Raw genomic sequence first — 20,285 nt, 5'->3', positions numbered from 1 at the left:
ATTTAAAGCAACTTAGGCAAGGAAGAGTTTATTGTGCCCCACAGTTTGAAGGTCACGTCCATCATGGTGGGAAAGTCATGGTGGCCAGTGCATGAGACAGCCGGCTAAGCTGCATCCCTAGTTGGGCAGAGAGAGATTAAATATTAGTTCTCAGTTTGGCCTCTTCTTTTTATGCTGTCTTAGAACCACAGCCCACGGAATAGTGCCACCCACAGTCAGGGTGGCTTTTCCTATACCTGCTAACCTAATCTAGAAATTTCCTTAAAGACACACTCATGGGTTTGTCTGTTAAGTGGTTCTAGATGCTGTCAATATTGACCATAAGCTATCATATCAATACTGTTCATCACTATCATAAACACCATCTGATTCAAGCACGTTTGCCTCACACCAAAGAGAAGTCCTTAGGCCTTTAACAGTAATTCATCATTCCTTTTTCCAGCATTTCCTGGCAGCCACTCATCACCTTTGTATCTTTGGGATGGACTGTTCTGAAAACTCTGTGTTCATATAATCATAAAATACATGAATCTTTGTATTTGTATGTAGCTAGAGTTTTCCTGCCTGGCCCAGAGTCAGGACAAATCTCTGTCACCTGCCAGTCCCACAGCCGCTCAGACCCAACCAAGTAAACACAGAGACTTATATTGCTTACAAACTGTATGGCCGTGGCATGCTTCTTGCTAACTTCTTATATCTTAAATTAACCCACTTCTATAAATCTATACCTTGCCACGTGGCTCATGGCTTACCGGCATCTTCACATGCTGCTTGTCATGGTGGCGGCTGGCAGTGTCTCTCTGACTCAGCCTTCCACTTCCCAGAATTCTTCTCCTCCTTGTCCCGCCTATACTTCATCCCGCCTGGCTACTGACCAACCAGTGTTTTATTTATTAACCAATCAGAGCAACATATTTGACATACAGAACATCCCACAGCATTTGTATTTTATCATTTGCATTTTTTTTGTGTGTGTTTAGGTCAGAGGACAACCTTCAGGAGTAAGGTTGTTCCTTCTACCATGTGGGTCTGGAGATCAAACTCAGGTCAGCAGGTGTGTTAGGCACTTTTCTTTGGCTGTGATGAAAACGCCAGGGCTAAAAGCAGCTTAGAGGTGAAAACGATTTGTATTAGCTCATGGTTCCAGAGGGGATACAACCCATCACTGTGGTGAAGGCAGAGTAGCAGGCAGGCATGGTGGAAGGTGCAGGAAGCTTGCAGGAAGGTGAAGGAGGCTGTCTATGTTTGCCATCTGTCTTGGCTGTTTTCCTCTTGCTGTGATAAAATGCTCTGACAAAAGCAACTTGGGAAAGAAATGGGTTGTTCTGGCTCTCAGTGTGAGGGCATAGTCCATCATGGCAGTGAAGTCAAGGGAGCAGGAACCTGAGATATCTGGTCACATGACGTCTGCAGCCAGGAAGAAGAGAGTGACGAATGCAGGCACAAAGCTATCTTTCTCTTTTTTATGCATCCAGGACCTGAGCACAAGGAGTGGCACCTTCTACTTTTAGGGTGGAGCTTCCCACTCTAACCTAATCAAGACAATCCCTGGCTGGCATGAACAGAGGCTGACCTAATCAGGAAAATCCCCCACAGCTGTGTCTGAGGAGTCCCTACTAAGTGATTCTAGAATCTGTCCAGTTGACAACCAAGACTATCACATCATCTTAAATAATCTATTCAGTTTTGTCTTTGTTATGTGTTCCTGGCACTGAGGATCAACCTTAGGGCTTTTCCAGGCAAATGCTCTACCAGTATGTTAGATCACCAGACTCTTAACATGTTTTTATTTTGAGCTGCCCATGCTGGGCAAACACAGATACTCACTGTGTATCTCAGATCAGCACAGGTTGGTTCAGCGCACCAGTGTCTGATGCATTCCACACACATTGGTCCATTCTCAGCAGCTGCATTATCCTAGTCCATCACTGCCTCTGCCTGGGAACTTGGTTCTCATGACTTTCAGGAGACCCCACATTCTGACTTCTCTTATTTCCCAGGTGCTGCTGCTTCTGCCCAATGAGTTTCTTCTCTTTCCTTATTAGATGTACCAAAGTTTGTGCTTGGTCCTCTCTATCAGTCATGCTTTGTTTATTGGTGACCTTGTCCAAAGTATTATTCTGTAAAACCTTTAATTGGAATCTTCATCCCAGACTCTTTCTCAACATCAGGCTTCTATATTTAATACTATACCTGTATTTCTATTTAGCGCCACTTGTATGTCTCACACACAGTTCAAACTCAGTAAGCAAAAGCCTGGCTCCTGATGCCCACCAGTAAATTTATTCTCTTCGTAGCCTTCCTGTTTCAGCCAATGACAGCCCCGATTATTACAGTTTCTCAAGCTTAATATGTTAACATTGTTTATTCCTCTTTATTTCCCACTCCACACATACTGGGTTGTAGAAATCCACTTGTCTTTTCAAACATATCCAGAAGGGAAGCATGTCTCATCCCCCCATTGCTGTCTTTCTCTTCTGAGCCAGCATCAGTTCTCATGATAATAATATCACTTAGACGTCTGTATTAGTTACTTTTTTGTCGAACGTGTCATCAGGCAGGTGAGCTATAACGAACCTTGCAAATCTGTAGGTCTCAGATGCTATTGCATTCTTAGCTTTTGGGTTAATGGAGATTAGACAGTACCAGCTTAGCAACCCTTTCCACGAACTTACATAGAAGTCATGGGTATTAGGTTAGATAGGCAGGATGATAAAAAAAAAAATGGCTGTTAAAACATAATTCAAGATAACTTTGGCTCTTCATGTATTACATCCCATATCACCTCATTCACATTTTTCTGTTCAGTCAAGGGCCTGGTAGTCTACGGCGTTTGAATAAAGACGTGCCTTCTCTAAGGAACTGGGGTTCAGTCTTATAAATTAATTTTTAAAGATGTTTTGTGATAGTAACAGAAGGCTGAGTAATGAATGGATTATAGCAATATCCCAAATCATCTGTTTTCCCTTAGTCTTTCCTGCTCCTAAGATTCTTAAACACAACGGCCAGAATGATCATCCTAAATCATCAATTTCATGTCCAAAGCCTGAAGTGACTACCACTTCACGCAGGATTCTGGCCCCCACTCTTAGGCCCTACCCAGCCTGGTTTCTGCATTTCTCTGGCCTCATTTTCTGCCTTTTGACTCCTCTCACTGGCATCCTTGACTCTTCTAGAACTGGAATGCCTGGTCCTGGTCCTGCCTCAGTGCCCATGTCCTGGTTGTTTGCTCTGCTTGGGCAGCCTTTCCTCAACTAATATCTAACCCCTACCTCCAGGGAGTCTTTCTTCTCTGCAGCCCCCCCCCCCCCCCAGAGCTCCCTTGAAACCCACCTCCCCGCATCTACTTCCTTGTTTTGGTGTTTATTACCTTTAAACATATTCTACAGTGTACTGCTTTACGATGTGAATTTTTGTCAGTGTTCTTTCCCAGCCAGAATAATGAGTTTTGAAGGGAAAGTATTGTTGTCTTTTTGTGTCCACTGATATATCCAAAGCACCTGAAAGTGTCTGAAATGGTGTTTAGCATTTGACAAGTGGTTAGTAAACATTTGCTGTTTATTTTTTATTTAAAATTTTTTGAGTTTATAATGTAATTACATCATTTCCCGCTTCCTTTTCCTATTTTCCTTACTCCAAACCCTCCCATATATCCCTCCTTGTTCTCTTTTAAATTCAGGGTCTCTTTTTGCATTGTTGTTATACACTTACACACAGGCCTGACTGCTTCATATTGGATAACCAGTTGGGGTGCTCTTCCCTGGAGAAGACTATTTCTTATGTTCTCAGCATTCCTTAGTTTCCTGTAGTTCCTCGTGTAGGGTTGAGGCCCCATGAGCCTTCCCCAGCCCTTGTTGACATATTTTTAAATGAATATGATGGTGTTGAGTTAGATCATGGTCACCCATTCTTCCAAAGGCTGAGGTTGTGAATGATGGTTTTGGACTTTGAAGGCCACAGACATAGTTCTGTGCATTCCATGGGTGTACACAGGCTCCTTCCACGGCTGTTACCACATTATTTGGATTTTGGAGGCTTGTCTGGCTCTCAACTTAGTTCTTTTCTTTTTCCAGGGCTAAAAATTTTCATGTTAGGATTTCCTGTTTCCTTGTTGTCTATGATTGAACTGGTCCTAACTTAGTCCAGAAATTCCCCCGTATTCTTATTTTCTCTCCTTATGAGCCCTGACACTCGCCACTATAACTGGACATAGCTCCCCCGAGCAGAGTGATATCTGGGCCAACCCCTGACACTTGGTCCATGTAACGTCAAGAAGGATCCTTTTTTCTTAAATAGCTAAATACTTGCTAAAGTAGTAAATTGGAGAAAGGGGAGACAAAAGCAAGCTTTTTATCTTTGTTCTTAGAACTGAAATTTCTCTTAATACTTACCAGCTTCATGTGTTAGTGCAAAATTCAGACTGCAGCTGGAGAGATACTCTACAGACCCACACTCTGAAAAACTGCCTTATGCTGAAGCATAAATGCCACCCAAATGTCACATGGTGTCCGTGGGGACGATTCTGTGTCAGAGTAACTATATCCAGCCTTTCCTAAAATGTAATAATTATTTTTTGTTTTATTTTTAATTATGTGAGTGTGTGTGTGTGTGCGCGCGCGCGCGCGCGCGCGCGCGCGGTCTGAGTGCAGGTGCCAGTGGAGGCCAGGAAATGGCACTGGAGCCGCTGGAGCTGGAATTCCAGGCTGTTGTGAACCACTAGTGTGGACACTAGGAAACGGATTCAGGTCTTCTGCTGTTAACAGCCGAGCCATCATTCCAGTCAAATATGTAAAATCTACTGTATGATTCTTTTAAAAGTAGAAGTTGAATACTCTGGGAGTCAGGGCCTAAACCAATCCGTGGAACCATGAGCAGAATATTTTGGTCTTCACCTTAGTGCTTCTGAAACTCGAATTACACTCAGCCATCAAATGTCTTAAGGAAATTCTAGTGTCCTGGCTTTTAACATGAGTTATTACTTCAAAACCATTTTTCTTTTTCAAACTTTGAGTTGTTTTAAAAGGCCTTTTTTTCTTCTTCTTTGCACCTTCTTGTCAGGCACACTTAATCCTTGTTTCATACTATAATGCTGTGGGGAGTGACTGTCCCCAGAGTTTGAGTATTCAAAGACACAGCGACACAGGTCCAGTAGTTCTGCACCTGTCTGCATTTCATACGCAGGAAAAGACTCTGTATTTAAGTGCCTCTGCGACTCAGAGTGGGAGGCAGGCAGACCCGGGAAGTTGGTAACTATTAGGTACCTGATTCCTGCCTAAACTCAGGGAACTCTGGAGAACCCCAACAAGTTTGGACTTGAGCTGAGACCACTCGCCCTCTCCTCCCTCGCCCCGCCCCTCTCCTGCCCCGCCCCCCCGGCCTTGTTTCGCCTTTGGCCGCGGCGGGGTCCCTCGTCTGTGCCAGGCCCGGGCGCGGAGGCGTGGCCTCAGATCTCAGCCAATGGGCGCCAGCGGGCGGGGCTGGCCGTAGCCCGGTTGCCCGGGTGACCCGTGTGCGGCCCCGCCCCACCCGGCCAAGGCTTTGGCGCGCCGCGGAGTGCTGCTGGAGTGGGAACCCGGGTGTCTACCCGCAGCGTTCGCGCGATGCCCACGTGGAGCCTGCGGCGGAGGCCGGGCCGCACACTCGGACTCCTGCTGCTGCTGACCGTGAGCTTCCTGGTGCTCCGCAGGTGAGAGAGAGCCCCGCCCAGCACCTGCGGGACTTCTCTGGTCCCAGCCCAACGCCTCAGTTTCTGGTTTGCCACAAGCCTGGGAAACCGCGACCCGAATCTCTTCTTTCCTTAGAGCGCTCCAACAGCCCGGAGTCCCTTTGAGCTTCCAGTCACTCACATCCTGCCTCTGGGTAACACCAGGCAGGCACTGCCCTATCAGTCCCTAGGGGTCAGTGCATTGTGTTTCCCAGCGCTCCACACTTGGTGCTTGCCGGTCTCTGCTGTTCATTGACCCGTCCAGTCCTGGGGAGAGATCGGCAGAACTGACCTTCACATCCCTCTTCAGGCGCCCCTATTACTGCTTCATGTAGCCCCCTCTGCTTTTCTCTCAGTCCCCCACATTTCCTCCCAAGCTGGAAGTCTCTGCTCTGCAGAGTCAGTGTTTGATGCCCACGCTAAGGTGGACTTAGAGTCCTTAGGGCTCTCACCGTGGGGCCTCTCCGGAGACTCTCAGCCCCGATTGATTTGCACCATGTTGCTGTTTATAAGTAGATGTCTCCACTTTCCCCCTTCATTTTGGCTGCTCCCCTCCCCCCCTTTATAAACTGCGGCTTGTGGCAGTCAGTGGTGTTCACTGGAAGAATGGTTTTCCCACTGCCCATGAGCAAGTTTTCTGGTGATGCACTTGAGAAGTTTTCCAAAGCATATCTATTTATAGGAGCCTACAGTCCTGCCGCTCTTCCAGGTCGATGCCTGCCGCTTTGCATATTCAAAATCTCCAGTGTTGCTGGGAAGCAGGCATGGAATGTTGTGGCAGTTGATTTGAGTTTAAGGCCCAGCCCTGGGAGCTAGTGGTGGCCATCACCGCCATTCCCTTTCCCCTTCACTTCCGTGAACTCTGGAAGATAGGGACTTTCTTCTTTTTAGATGAAGATCTGTGCTTTTTGCTGCCATGAGAACACATTTGGAAACTTCACATTGACCATTGACATATTTTCAAGACTTATACCCCTTTGTTACTGAGAGGATGTCATATTGTTTGGGAGAAGAAAATGATCTATTCTCATTCTGGAGCCCAAGAAACTCTTAAGTCATTTTATTTCCTTAGTTGTTCCAAACACTTTCCCATCTTATCCCTTCTGACCGCCTTTTCTTTGAAGTTTGGTCATGGCTTCTGTCAAATGCTCAGCTTTCCCCAGGTGCAGGGTTGATGCCACACTAGAAGAATCACTCAGGGATGGGGCACCAGGAGCTCCTATCTAGAGCAGGGAGTCATGGAGCTGGGCCTCCAGAGAGGTGTTTGCTTGTTTTTGCTCAGAAGTACAGCTGTCCCTGCAGGTGACTGAGACAGGTGACTATAAGGGCAACTCTGGAAGGGATGGACCTGGTCAGGTAGCATTTTCTCATAGTCCTCAGGAAAATATGTGGGAAGGAGGCAGGGTGTTTGGCACCTGGCAGGGCACTGATAAAGGTGTCAGATAAGTGACTGGACTCTTAAGAAGCCTGACCTTCTCACAGCTGAGGAACTGATTCCCCACCCAGGCAAGATGGCCATGGCAGAAATCAGGCTGGGACTGTGGAGTGGGTCAGGAATAGCAGCAGAGAATCCATAGTGGTGACTCGAGCCTGGAAAATGGGCTGAAATGCTAAGTTGCTTCCTGACTCCTTCCTTTTCAGCAGGTGAGGAAGGCTAGAGAGGTCAGAGCCATCTTTGGGGATCCCTTGGGAATACAAGTCTCTGGCATCATTTGGACTGTATCATTCCCATAGGTGCTTCCTGCCCAGTTCTTTCTGTCAAACTTGTATGGGACACAGGTGACTATGAGTTACCTTAATAGCTCTGGAGCCAAAAATAACAAACTGACTGTCTCTTCCTGGCTTACCCCAGCTTTGACTGTGTCATTAGCTGAGCGGGTGGGTGGGTGCCTCTCCCAGTGGTTGTTGGGGAATGTTGGTGTGGCCAGTGGAATATAGGTCACATGGAAACTGGCTGCTCTGCTCACAGTGCTCTGGAGCCCAGCTGTCAGGACCAGCCCTTTTCCTGGACCCCGACAGCAGGCATTTGGAGGTTGCCGTGGGTAAGGTGTTTGGGTGTAACATTTCATTTTCTCCTACTTTTCCTTCGGTTGGCTCATAGTCAATAATAGTTATTTGATTATATCACATTTAAGAGAGAGAAGGACTAAGAAATGACTTTGGGGGGAGATTTCATTCAGCTTTTTTTTTTTTTTTGCTTTAAATAATGTCTTTTCTTAAAAGCTATCTTTATATATAGAAATGTAATTGTTATCCAATGAAGTGTTAATAGTTGATTGATCAGCTTTGATATAGATAACACAGGACAATAACACCACAATTAATAGTAGTGGAACTAGCCATCTTCCTCCTCCCTGAATTCTTTTGTACCCCACTGTCACCCTTCCCTCCCACGTCTTCCTCTGGAGTACCCAGTATCCACTGGGGGGTTTTCCGTGACCCTGTATGTTATCCGAGGTGTGTATTTTCCCTTGGTGTGGCTTCTTTTCACTTGAGAGTGGTAGGTAGCCTGTGTCACCGGTGTGAGCCTCGGCTTTGAGCAGGCGGCCCTCCTTTCTGTGTCCTTCCACTCAGTCCCACACAAGAATGCCTATTTGATCCGATCAAGGCATGGCCTTTTTATGACCTTTTCCCTCCATCTAAATGCTTCACTGAGTGACAATTCAGTCAGCTCTGCATATCTTAGGCTTGAGATCTTATCTGTCCAAACTAGGGGTGTGTGTGTGTGTGTGTGTGTGTGTGTGTGTGTGTGTGTGTGTGTGTGTGTGGTGGGGGGAGTGACCAGGAATTAGAGGGCTCCCTTAGGTTTTTCAGCCTCATGGTTTCATTTCTTCTCTCAGCTCTTTGTTAGTTGCTGTTCCTATACCCCCAGTCTCCGGCTCCTAGGCCCTGGTGTCTTCCTCTCGAACTCTTCCTTGCTAAAAGTGGATAACTTAGCTATGAATGACTGCATTAAAAAAAAAAAATGAAATAAACGTGCTTTCCAGAGGTGATCTGTGGACAAATTGTGTGTCTCTTCTGTGAAGTTACTGATTTTATGAGCTTTTCGTACTTGAGGACTCCACTCTGAGGCATGAGTCACAGACCCCAAAGTGTCCCAACTCTTGAGTGCTGTCCCTTTCATCTTTTAGTGGTAAAGTTTTTAGAACCTGGAAAGTGTCCCCGGGCAGGCAGTCACCATACAAGTAAGTGGTGAAGCAAAGCTACCTGGGAAGTGGCTCACAGTTCAGGAGAGGTAAGCTATCTGAGTTAGGCTGTGCTGGCAGAGTGGGGTTGCACTAGGATTTTTATGGAACCACCTTAGCCAGTCTCTAAAGGAGACGGAAGTTCTTTTTGATGGGAGCAAGGAACGGCATCGCATCAGCATCAGTTGTACCAGAAGGGTGGGAAAGGTTCTTCCCACCCTAGTCAAGGGAAATATGTCAGTTAATCTTTGCTAAGATGACAGTTCTCCCTTTCTAACTTGCCCCCTCCGGCAGGGGCAAAGTGCTTTTGCTGTTGGGATGTTTTGTACTCCATCCAGTCTCATAGTTTTGCTTGAATCTATTGCTCTGGATATTAACGCCATGTTGAAAAGAGAGTTCCCCTCATGTGGGACTGTTCCTGGGATGAAAGGGTAGGGATGGTTTTCAAGGCTCATGGGGAGGAAGCCTGGGGTTTGCCCAGGGGATACTCAGCTGATATTCACGGCTCCTTTGATGACACTCAGCACAATACTGGGTATTTCCCATTTCAAGAAAAAAAAATGTGTTTAATTTGTGAGTCGGTGCTTAGTAAACATGGAGGATAAAGGGAGGATTAGTGAAAAGAAATTCCTGTGTCCTAGCTTCCTTTTCTTTCTGGGTGGGAACACCAGAGACAGTTGCTGGTGATAGACTCTTCCAGATGTGTTGTGTGCATACATGAGAAGATAGCTGAACTGTCTTCCCACTTGTCCATTAGATACATAATTCATTTCTGCATTCCCCAGTTGATGGACATTGATTGTTCTTAGTCTTTTAGCTACTGAAGTAAACAGCTGCAGTGAATACACAATGGGTGGATTTCTATAAGTAGAATTGCTGACCATAACAGATATTAATTTTAAGTCTTGGTACATTCTTCCAAAACAGCATATTACATTTCTCCTGGGTTATGTAAGGACATTTTGAGCTAAACTCCCTGAGCTAAGGGAGGAAATTCTTTTTAATTTGTATGTAGGACAATATAGATTCCTGAGATTTTATAAATAATTATTGTGTCTATTATGTACCTTTGTGACATAATCTCAAGAAATAGGTTTTAAAACACTTAACACAGCTGCACTGTTTCCTGCGTCAGAAGGGTATTCTATTTTGACTCCCCTAACATCCCTATAGGCTTATTATAAAAGACCAGGAATCTTTTTGGGTTATCAGAGTTTTCTCTTCTCTTTAGGCTGAGATACACTAATTTGTTGATTTATGAGGCTGTTGATGGATTTTTTTTTGGTTACAGTAAAAGTACAGTATTGAAGAAGACCCTTGTAGTTTTGGCTTTTGCTAGGTGGTAAATTACTGAAAGAGTCTCTGTTATTTCATTGCTGGGTCTCAAGGTATTGGTCTACTACACGATTCTTCGTGTATCTATTTCCTACAGTATTTAGAAAATGTTGCCCTCTGAAGCACAGTACTGTCTTAGGGCCAAGTACAAAGACATCTATAGCCGGGGGAGCAGTCTAGTTTCTTGCAAAGGGAAAAGCAGAGATACCAGGGTTGCAGCAATGCCTGTGTCTCTGGAGAAAGCACACACTTTGGGGTTCGAAAGTCCAGATCCTTGTACTCAGGGATGGGGTGGGGGTGGGTTGTGTTTGATGACTCTTTCAGCAAAGTAAGAGTCTAAAGCATTGGGCTTCGGTTAAGGGGCATATATCCAATAAGCTGAGCCATATGGGAGCTGATGGGAGGAAATTTCGCTGTGTGTATAGTGAGGTCTTTGGACATTGTAATGTACCTGCCATGTAAAATTGTGGTCTCTGGCCCGGCCACTGGGATGAATGAAGCAGTGGGTATTCTCTTGGTTTCTCCGCTAGTATGATGCCTGAACTGAGTTCAGTTGTGTCTCTGGTTCAGGAGGCCCTAGAGACTCACAGTGTATCTGGAAATTGAACCTGTAGGCTCTTATCTCAGACAACATGTTGTGTTTATTACCAAAGTAATCAGCCCTTGGGGTCAGCGAGTTCTAGACTGCTGCTGTGGGTGGCCAGGTTACTGCAGGGAATGTGTTGCCTGGCCTTTGCCTCTGATCATCAGGACCAGCGGCTGCTCTGATGTCTATGTTGCAACCACTTGTGGGGATCCCCGCCCATCTAAGTCTGGTCAGACTGTGGTGAATGGATGCTTGAAGAAGGTGACTGTGTCTTTCATGAAGCTCCCTAGCCCCACTGAACGCCATTGCTGATCAGTGTCTGCAGGATTTATGGAGAATCCTCCAGCACGGAGACAGGCACTCCCAAATCATTCTGATTTGCATATGTCATTCAAGGAGCTTGTTCAGGAAGTGGCAGGATCTGGTCTCCTCCCACCCCAGCATCCTACAAGATCTCCCTTGACAGCTGAAAATCCATTCATGGGCCCATTCAGAGTGAAAGAGATGGTAACTTGTGACCCGCTGCTCCTCTGCCCTTTCTAAACACAGCCACACAGCAACACACCTTATGTCCAGGTACATGCTTTCCGGCTGGGACCTGTTCTATACTCATGTCCTCATGACCCGCTTCACTTATCAGTGGCCAAGTATCAAGAGGCTTCACCCTTCACCCTGCTCTTTTGCAAGGCACAGCCTAATGAGACATCCTCCCAGGGCTGGCTTCCTTCACGTTTCCACCATAGCCTGTTTCTGCATCTGTAGCCTTCAACAGCTACAGTGAATACTGTGTGTTTCACTTGCCACTAGAGGGATGAGTTGCATGAGGCCCTGTTAGGAATCCACACATACACACATCTTTGTCCAGGGCCTTTATCTAGACTGTGAGCATGGCCACCCTTTCTTCTGGATGGAAGAACAGACCATGACTATGCAGAGCAGGCCTAAGGCTGCAGGGCAGAGCTTAATAATCTTCTTCCCAGAGGCCCAGAAGAGAAGCTACGAACGGTGCAAATTATTTTCAGGAAAAGAATCTAAGTACACCATGCTCTTTGTCTACTTATTCCTCTGGGATAAAATCCTATCTACACAGCTTCAGTTCTGTTCTCGTGCCTAGCTCCTTTCTTGCCTGATTTCTCTCTACCTTTATCTGCCGTCCCTTCTAAGTTTATCTTAATTCTCTCATCTTAGTTCTGCCCCGTCTTGGTCTTTCTCATCTCGTTCTTTCCTATCTGGCTGTTCCTCATCTTCATCTTATTCTTCTAGTTCTCCAGTCAAAATCCTCTCCCGGTCTCTGAGGTTTACAGTTATATACCCATGCAATAGCAGTGCCCTAGCTAAAGCAAGGTCACCAGGCTTGAATTCTTACAGGGTCATAAAGGCAGACAAAGAGTTTTCCTCAAGCAGTGACCGTCAGGCTTTCTTTTACAACCCAAAAGGGGAGTGGTAAAGGAGGAGGTCAACTCAGAGCTAAAATCAGTTAATACATCAGAAAAGGAATTTATGGGCTCAAACTACATTCCTAGAAGTGGTTAGGTAAATGTTAGGAGTCTATAATGTTAATATAAATACCACTAAAGCTATATAAGAAAGGAGGGTCCGAGTTTAATTTACCTTAATTCAGGAGGTCTTTTGGCCTTGGATGTTTGATAGGTATTTCAGATAAAATACACTATTTTGAGTTCTTGGAAGTGTACACAGCATACAAGAAAATCATTGCAGGAATCGGCTAATATATATACACAAAAACTAAAATATCTCCAAGACTTCTTAAGCTATGGCTTGATGTTCGGAAAAGTCCTTGACCTTTCCAAGTAGTAGCTTTTGTGATAGTGGCTGAATTCCATTATATTTTCCTGCGGCTGGCAGCAGCAGAGCCCTGTGGCCAAAATGCTTCCTTAAAATGAAGTCAAGATACAAAAGCAACAGAAGTTCTTGAAGAAAGGCAGGTGCCTCTGGTTTCATCCAAGAAAATGTTATCATGAATGAACTGCTCGCTAAGGAAAACAAGACAAACTGGGCTCCCCAGGGTTTGGTTAGCTCCTTGGTAACAAGCCTAACTTAGGAGTGAAGCCCCTCTGACCTTTAAACTAGCCAGTCAGAACCACACAGTTGGCATTTCCTGTATTCTAATCTTACTGAGTTAATTACTCAGGAAATTATGAGGTTGTTCTTAATATGATGATCATTAGTATTAATGATCATGATTAGTGCTAATAACTATGTGCCGGGAGTTTTGTCCTGGAGTTTGGTACGTGAAGATCCCGCTTGCGTCATCTCATTTTTCTCACAACGAATCCTCTGGAGAAACCCAACATTTACCACCTTGTTATCTCATTGAGGTCATCCCTTTTACAGAGGTGTTGATGTTTTGCCTAGTAGGTTAGCAGAAAATTTCTAGAAAAAAAAAAATGGAACTTTTTTGAATTCAGAATTTGGCAAGTTAGCTGTTTGTTTGTTTGCAGTGTTTGTTTCCCATCTCTTGACGAGCAGTGAGGATCGTTTTTTTAAAATCTAGAAAACGATAGCATATAAAAAGACAAAGAGAAAAAGAAAGCAGCGGTAAGGATGACTCCAGCATCTGGTCCTGAACAACTGGAAGTTGGAATTTGTTGGTGGAGGAGAGGAGAGAAAGAGATACATTGGGGGAGGGGCAGCCAACCCATGTGCTTGCTATACGTTGCAAGAAAGATATCAAGTCATTAATTGGTTCATGGTACTGTGGAGTTCAAGAAAATTTGGACTGGAGCTGTATATTTTCTGTGTTGTGGTTTTGTTTTTCATCTCAAACATTTTCTGATTTCTTTGTGTTTTTTTCCTTGGCCCATTTTTTGGTTAAGAGTGTTGTTCAGTTTCTACATGTTTGTGAATTTAGTAGTTTTACTTCTCTTACTGATTGCTTGTTTCATTTCATCATAGGAAAAATGGTGTGTGTGTGTGTGTGTGTGTGTGTGTGTGTGTGAGAGAGAGAGAGAGAGAGAGAGAGAGAGAGAGAGAGAGAGAGAGAGAGAGAGAGAGAGAAAGAGAGAGGGAGGGAGGGAGGGGGGAGGGCGGGAGGGCGGGCAGGCGAGCGCGTGCACGTATTGAAGGGGAAAGTACAGATGGCAGGCACTTGTCTCTAACCTTGGAAATCTGGTTAAAGTGCAGGTTTTGGTTCAGTAGGTCTCAGATTTCTGCATTTCCAACAAGCTTCACATGGAAATACTTTTCTGTCTGCAGACCACACCCAGAGAAGTCAGCCTGCATTGGTCACCAACTAGGGTGCAGAGAAGAGTGTTTGTTATTTGTGAGGAATGTCACAAGAGCCTGCCTCCAGCCAGCTCTGTCCATCTCTCCTTAGGAGAAAGGACTCTTTTGCACCCATAAACAGAAATTTATAGGTGCTCACTAAGGAAAGTAAGAAGTTAGGATGAACGATGTGAACTTTGGCCAACATTTAGAGATGTCTTTTTTTCAAGTTCTGTCCAGAGAACAAAGATCGCTACCCGATGAAGTGATCACTGACATGTTTTATAAATGTCTTTAAAAATAATGAGATTGTGTGTGTATGTATATTTTCATAACCAGACTCTCATTGTGTCCCCTTTCAAGACTTTTAAAGACAAAGAAACTATCTTTCCAGTCACTACTCACAGTAGCCTGGCAAGTCTAGCAGGGGTGTGTGTGTGTGTGTGTGTGTGTGTGTGTGTGTGTGTGTGTGTGTGTGTGTGTGCTGGGGGTAGGTGAGCAGACAAGTAAAGTAGAGTGTGTTCTTCAGAGGAAGTATCCTCAAACCAAGGGAGATGTACAAGTGGAAAACTGCTCAAACTGTCAGAGCCTACTGCCTAAGAAAGGATCCTGCTGAGAATTACTGCTGGGTGGGATGGGGTGGGGGGAGTGGGAACCTCAGGGCTTCATTTGAATTACCCAGGACTCCTCAACTAGGATAGAGGTTTTCAGGGTTCCTGGCAAGGGTCAGGCATTAATCCGTAGTGTGAGCCACACAGTCTCCACAGTAGCTGCTTCCCTGTGCAAAGCAACCATCCATATATATAAGGTGGAAGTAGTAGTGTGTCAGTAAAATTATTTATGAGCACTGAAATGTGACTTTTGTGTCATTCTTTTAATATGTTTCCAAATATTATTATATTAGAAACATATTAAACGATTATTATTATTATTATATTATTCTTTTGATTCTTTTCAATCATTTAAAAATGTGAAAACCACTTTTGTGTTGCAGGCTTTGCATAGACAGGTGGTAGGCAGGGTTTGGCCCTTGGCTGGAATAAATTACATGCTGGCAGAGGGATTGGATTGGTGGAGAGGATCTCACTGGATAGATCTTTCAGTGCGACAGTTTTGGAGCTGTAATGAGATAGCCTGACACAAAGTTTAGCACCGAAAGTGTTTTCCACTAAAATAGGGGAATGGCAACCATGGGATTATTTCATATTAATGTCTTTAAATGTACCGAGACTGTTCTTTGTGCCTCGAGAGCTCACTAACACGAGTTGCTTTCAAATAATGGTGAGACTCCTTCATCGTACTCCACAGGGCATTTTATTTTTACCTAACCCTCTCAATGGCCTTTTTGAGTGGTAGAGACAGGCACCAGCCCCATTCCACAGAAGAAACTCACCCATAGAACTGGAGTCATTAATTTAGGATGAGAGTACTACCAGGGAACTGGCCTCTAGATCTACTTCCAAATGCTGTTTTTGTTTTCATCCCGCTAAGAAGGTGGTTGAGTCCTCAGATGTCATCTGCCAGTCATTTGCTGGAACATGAAGCTTTTCTGCTGAGAGAGAGAGAGAGAGAGAGAGAGAGAGAGAGAGAGAGAGAGAGAGAGAGAGAGAGAGAGATAGATTAGGTCACAGGTTAGATGACTAAACAGAAGTGGAGTCCTATATGGGTTTGTATGGCTGCCATGAGGACCAGCCTTCAGCAGCTCAGGGCTTGAGGGGGATCCATGGAGTCGGGGCGAACTAATCACTCAGCTTGACTTTTCTGTCTGAGGGAGTAAAACGTAATTCTCTGGTGAGGGGGTGAGTGATTACAATGAATACAAGTGAAAAATAACAAGTTTCTCATTTCCCTTACATTTTATGTATCACAATGAAAAACAAATTATTCCCAGGAACCCACATACATTCATGTCCAAGCAACTTGTTACAGATTAACAGAGTGTAAGTGAGCAAGGTATTTTTCTCAGCCAGTTCTTTTACTGGCAGGCTGCATTTTTGTGGTTACAGGAAAGGACCAACCACTTTATTATTTATCTTAAAAGGCAATCTTAGGGAAATCTTAAAAGAATCACAAATCTAAACCTTCATATATAAAAAAAATCAGTCAGCTCTACTTTCAATCATCAGGGTGCATGCCCACTCATCAACAGTTTTTTATGCCAGGAAGCTGAGGGCAGAAATGGGTACAAGGAATTAATCATCACCTTTGATCACCAACTCATCCTAGCAAGAAAGGCACATAAGCTAATAATAACTGGGCTGTCTTTGTTCTTGTTTCTTGGCCTCAATGAGTGACTCACTCAACTATGTGCCTTTCTAAACTTTACCTTGTTCCCCAAGATTTTCTTCCCCAAAACCAATAACAAAAACATCTTAACCCAATCTTAAGTCATATTTAAAGCTTTGTTTTAGCTATGATGCACACTGAAACCATGAACACATCTCCCAACATCAAGATTAAAAGAACTTGAGCTAGTCTAGCTTCTGGGACACAACTATTATTCATAATTATTAAGCTAAGCAGCAGTCTATACAGCTCCTCAAGAGAAACTCATATGTCCTAGCTGCGTGATACTTCCTTATTCTTATTTTGTATCTTCTGCAGGCCCTGTTTTAGCAGGGGTGAGGGCAACACCATATCCTGCTTTTATCTATATTAATTTTCCCACTAACCTAACCTCTATCGAAATCACTTATTATAATTATTAAAAACCCTCTCAATCATTAAAATTCTATTTAAGCTGATACTATTATTGTATCAAATCATTGCTTCAGTTAAACAGTACAGCTTAGGAGGAAATCATCTTCATGATAGCCCACAGGTAAAAATGCCCAGTAGAATGGGATATTTCCATGAGATAATCACACTACATTAAGGTCAGTGGGGATCCCCCTTCCCACATCCATTCACACCATGCCAGATACCAGAGAAAAGTGGCAGCAGAAAACATGTAAAGGCACAGCAGTAGCAAGAAGCATTCTGGAGCTGAAGCCCTCGGGGCCTTGCCTAGCTGAGATTCACCCATTAGTGCTTTGTTTCCTGGCGGGCCAATCTCCTGTGGTTCAATTGCCACCTGCTACTGGCAGGTTTGGAAGCTGGGGGTGTGAGAAGTCAGAAGTAACAGATCAAAAGTAATTTTTATTGTCCATGAATGGTCCCAGAGAATTCCCAAGTAGGCAGTGATGCCCATGTACTGTCTGCACTCTTAGTAAACTGTCTATTCTGGAGCCATCAGGCCCATAATTCTTGGCACTCAGGTAACTTTTTTTTTTTTTAATCTGCCTGGCAATATGTCCTCTTGTTGCAGGATCTATAATGAAAAAAGCTCAAACTTGCTTTTGCACCAAATATTCTTATGGTCTTATTTTCTGTCTCCAACTTGTCCTAAACCAGTTCTTGTTGACTTTTCCTAGTGACTTCTTAGAGCCTAGATAAAGAGAGACTTCTAGTTGTATAAGTCACAGGAACAAGTTGAGGGCTCCCCTGGGCCAGCCAAGCACTGAGACAGACATTCACAGGACCCTTTTCGTAGACTGCAGCTTCCCCATAGACTTCCTGGGCAGGCTCCTGCCATTCTGTGTTAACCCTTGGTTGATGCTAGATTATCAGAAGATAATTACTAACTTCCCATCTGGTCAGTGAATGGATACCATTTAACCAAGATGCCTCTTTCTAGGTATCTGAACCCCAAGGTGGGCGGCTGTGACCATGAGGGGGCTCTGAGGTACTGTGTTGGTAGCTATTGCTTTGATGTCTAGTCTGATGGCTTTAGAACAACTGGCAATAGTAGGTGCTCGTGAGCTGCACTGTCCCTGTCTGTGACACTAGAGGGCAGTTCCCCACGTGGCATGACCCTTCCTCATCCTCTCTCCTTTTAGCCTACGTGTCTTCATGTTGAACGTTGTGTCTGTCTTGTTCCTGGTTGCAGCATCAGCTTGCACTTCCCCTGCAGTGGGGCCCAGCCCCGGAAGTAGTGCTGAAGAAAGTCACCTGCCAAGGTTTGGCCAAGTGGGAAGGTGGGAGCTTTGCCTGGCCACCCTGGGAGCAGGTGAAAGAGAGAAAGCAGAGGACTTGTGAAGGAGAGAAGGACAAAGTGTGTATCTCTGTGCCAGTGCTCACCACTGTGGGAACTTCACCCCTCCATGAAGGTCTTTGCTTTTTCAGGTTGAAGTGGAGTACTCTGCTTCCTCTATGGCTCCAGCCTCAGCGCCTGGGACTTCGAACAAAAGGCTCAGACTTCGTGCTGGAGGACTCCACCTTTCAGATATTTGGGGGATCCATACACTATTTCCGTGTGCCCAAGGAATACTGGAGGGACCGCCTGCTCAAAATGAAAGCCTGTGGCTTGAATACCCTTACCACGTAAGTGTGGTTTTCTCATCACTCCACCAAGCCTGGCTACCAAACCCGGGGCCCTGGTGCTTGCAGGAAGAGAGCTTTAAGAGGAAGTCAGATCAAGCTGCTTGCTTAGGTTTGCAATAGAACTCCCTGCAGATGAGGTAGAGGAGATGCAACCAGGTAGTAGTGTGGTTTTGTGTGTGTGTGTGTGTGTGTGTGTGTGTGTGTGTGTGTGTGTGTGTGTGTGTGTGTAATAGAGAGAGAGAGAGAGAGAGAGAGAGAGAGAGAGAGAGAGAGAGAGAGAGAGAGAGAGAGAGAGTTGAGCATAGATAGATACAGGAGATGATTTGTTTATTCATTTTGTGGCTTGAATAAATAAACTTGCTTTTTCACAGTTCTGAAGTCTAACCACTCATGGCCAAGCTGTCCGCAAGTGTAGTTTCTCCTGGACCTTCGTGGCTAGTGGAGAACGGTCATCTTCCTCTTGTTCTCAATGACTTTTCCATTGTAGTTGTGCTTACTAGTGTCTTCTCTTTTTTTGTTCTTGTCCTAAAAACATACTCCCAGTGATGTTCTTTTTTTGAGAAACGTTCTTGACTGTGCAGCCCAGGCTGGCTTCGAACTCTCGGCCCTCCTTGGGTGGAGTCCTGAATGCTGGGATTGCAAGCGTGCACCACTTTGTCTAGATCGACGGGTGACAGTTTTTCACAGGCAGCTGTTGCTCCCCACATTTTAGGGTAGTGGCCTGTCATCAGTTCAGCATCTGTATTCTGGGAAGGTCTTTGGATTTTTGTGACTATCATCCCTGCATCTAGCCTAGTGACTCTTCTATGGCAGACACAAGATGAAATGTAGGCTATGCTAGTCATCTAAAAAGTAGGCTTAGGGGCTGGAGGAGATGGCTCAGCAGTTGAGAGTGACCAGAGTTCGGTTCTCAGCATTCATGGTAGGCGCCGCCCAGCCTGCTTGTCACCCCAGCTCCAGAGGTGCCTTCGGTATCTGTGGGAGCCTGCACTCACACGCACATACCCCACTCTCCAGACACACATGCACCTAATTAAAAAATAAGAAAAAAATATTTAAAATAAATAAATTCCAGTGAGGGATAATCTTGATATTTCCATGGCTTTGTTTTCAAAATTGCTAGCATTTATTTGGTGCTGTCTCTATGAAATAAAGAGGATTGCTAGGTTGAAATGCTTCATTATCGGGTATAAAAGATGTGACTACAAATCAAGGGAGTGGACTGCCTTGAATGGTTTATGAACTGGCTTTGGAGACAGTTATTAAAAGGACAGTCACAGCACTGGTGAAAGTAATATGTCTAACCTTTTAGAGACTCCTAGAGGTCATAAGAACACTGCAATGTGAACTAACCTGGGGTCACAGCCAGACCTTTTACTCCACGTAGCTCATATGTCACCTAAGTCTAGCTGACTTTCTGTCCTCCTAAGGAGATGTGATATTCTTCCTAGGACTTGCCTTGAATTCTCTGTGGTCCCCATGTCTGGTCCCCGAGGTTTGAAGTTATTGAAAACTGTCTCTTTAGCCATTATAACGAGTGTTAGAGATAAAATGTTTCTGTGAATGATCAAACTCAGCCGAAGTTATCTTGTCTCTTACAGCTATGTGCCCTGGAACCTCCATGAGCCAGAAAGAGGCAAATTCGACTTCTCTGGGAACCTGGACCTGGAGTATGTGGTCTCGGTGCTTCTGTACCTGGTTCGGGATTGGAAGTTACTTGGGGTCGATAAAGAGAACTCAGGATGTCATGTCTTGGCTCTACTTTGAGAAACTCTGAGGACTGGGTCTGGAGCCTTGTTCTTAGCATGCTTAGAAAGGTTCTGAACTTAGGGCCTAGATGCTCCTCAATTGTGACTTGTTACCCAGGGGACTCAGCCTATAGGCTCCA

At 44.8% G+C, this 20,285-nt stretch overlaps 1 protein-coding gene across 4 annotated transcripts in view; it reads left to right on the top strand.

Moving 5' to 3' along the window:
• Nucleotides 1–5,542: 5,542 nt before the first annotated feature.
• The window catches only part of Glb1l2 (galactosidase beta 1 like 2), a 48,165-nt gene continuing 33,422 nt past the window's right edge, over nt 5,543–20,285 (top strand). For all 4 annotated transcript variants that reach the window (XR_008222024.1, XM_052755202.1, XM_052755194.1 and 1 more), the window contains exons 1-3: nt 5,543–5,686; nt 18,200–18,397; nt 19,999–20,067. Coding sequence is in view for 3 of the 4 variants with exons in the window: in XM_052755202.1 (XP_052611162.1) it covers nt 5,601–5,686; nt 18,200–18,397; nt 19,999–20,067 (353 nt within the window). In the remaining variant the exon portion in view is untranslated. The remainder of the gene's footprint in view (nt 5,687–18,199; nt 18,398–19,998; nt 20,068–20,285) is intronic.

The sequence above is a fragment of the Peromyscus californicus genome, unplaced genomic scaffold, assembly GCF_007827085.1.
Source record: "Peromyscus californicus insignis strain IS unplaced genomic scaffold, ASM782708v3 Scaffold_11__1_contigs__length_118956290, whole genome shotgun sequence".
Classification (NCBI taxonomy): domain Eukaryota; kingdom Metazoa; phylum Chordata; class Mammalia; order Rodentia; family Cricetidae; genus Peromyscus; species Peromyscus californicus.
The sequence above is the reverse complement of the archived record's forward strand: the minus strand, read 5'-3'. Positions and strand labels throughout refer to the sequence as shown.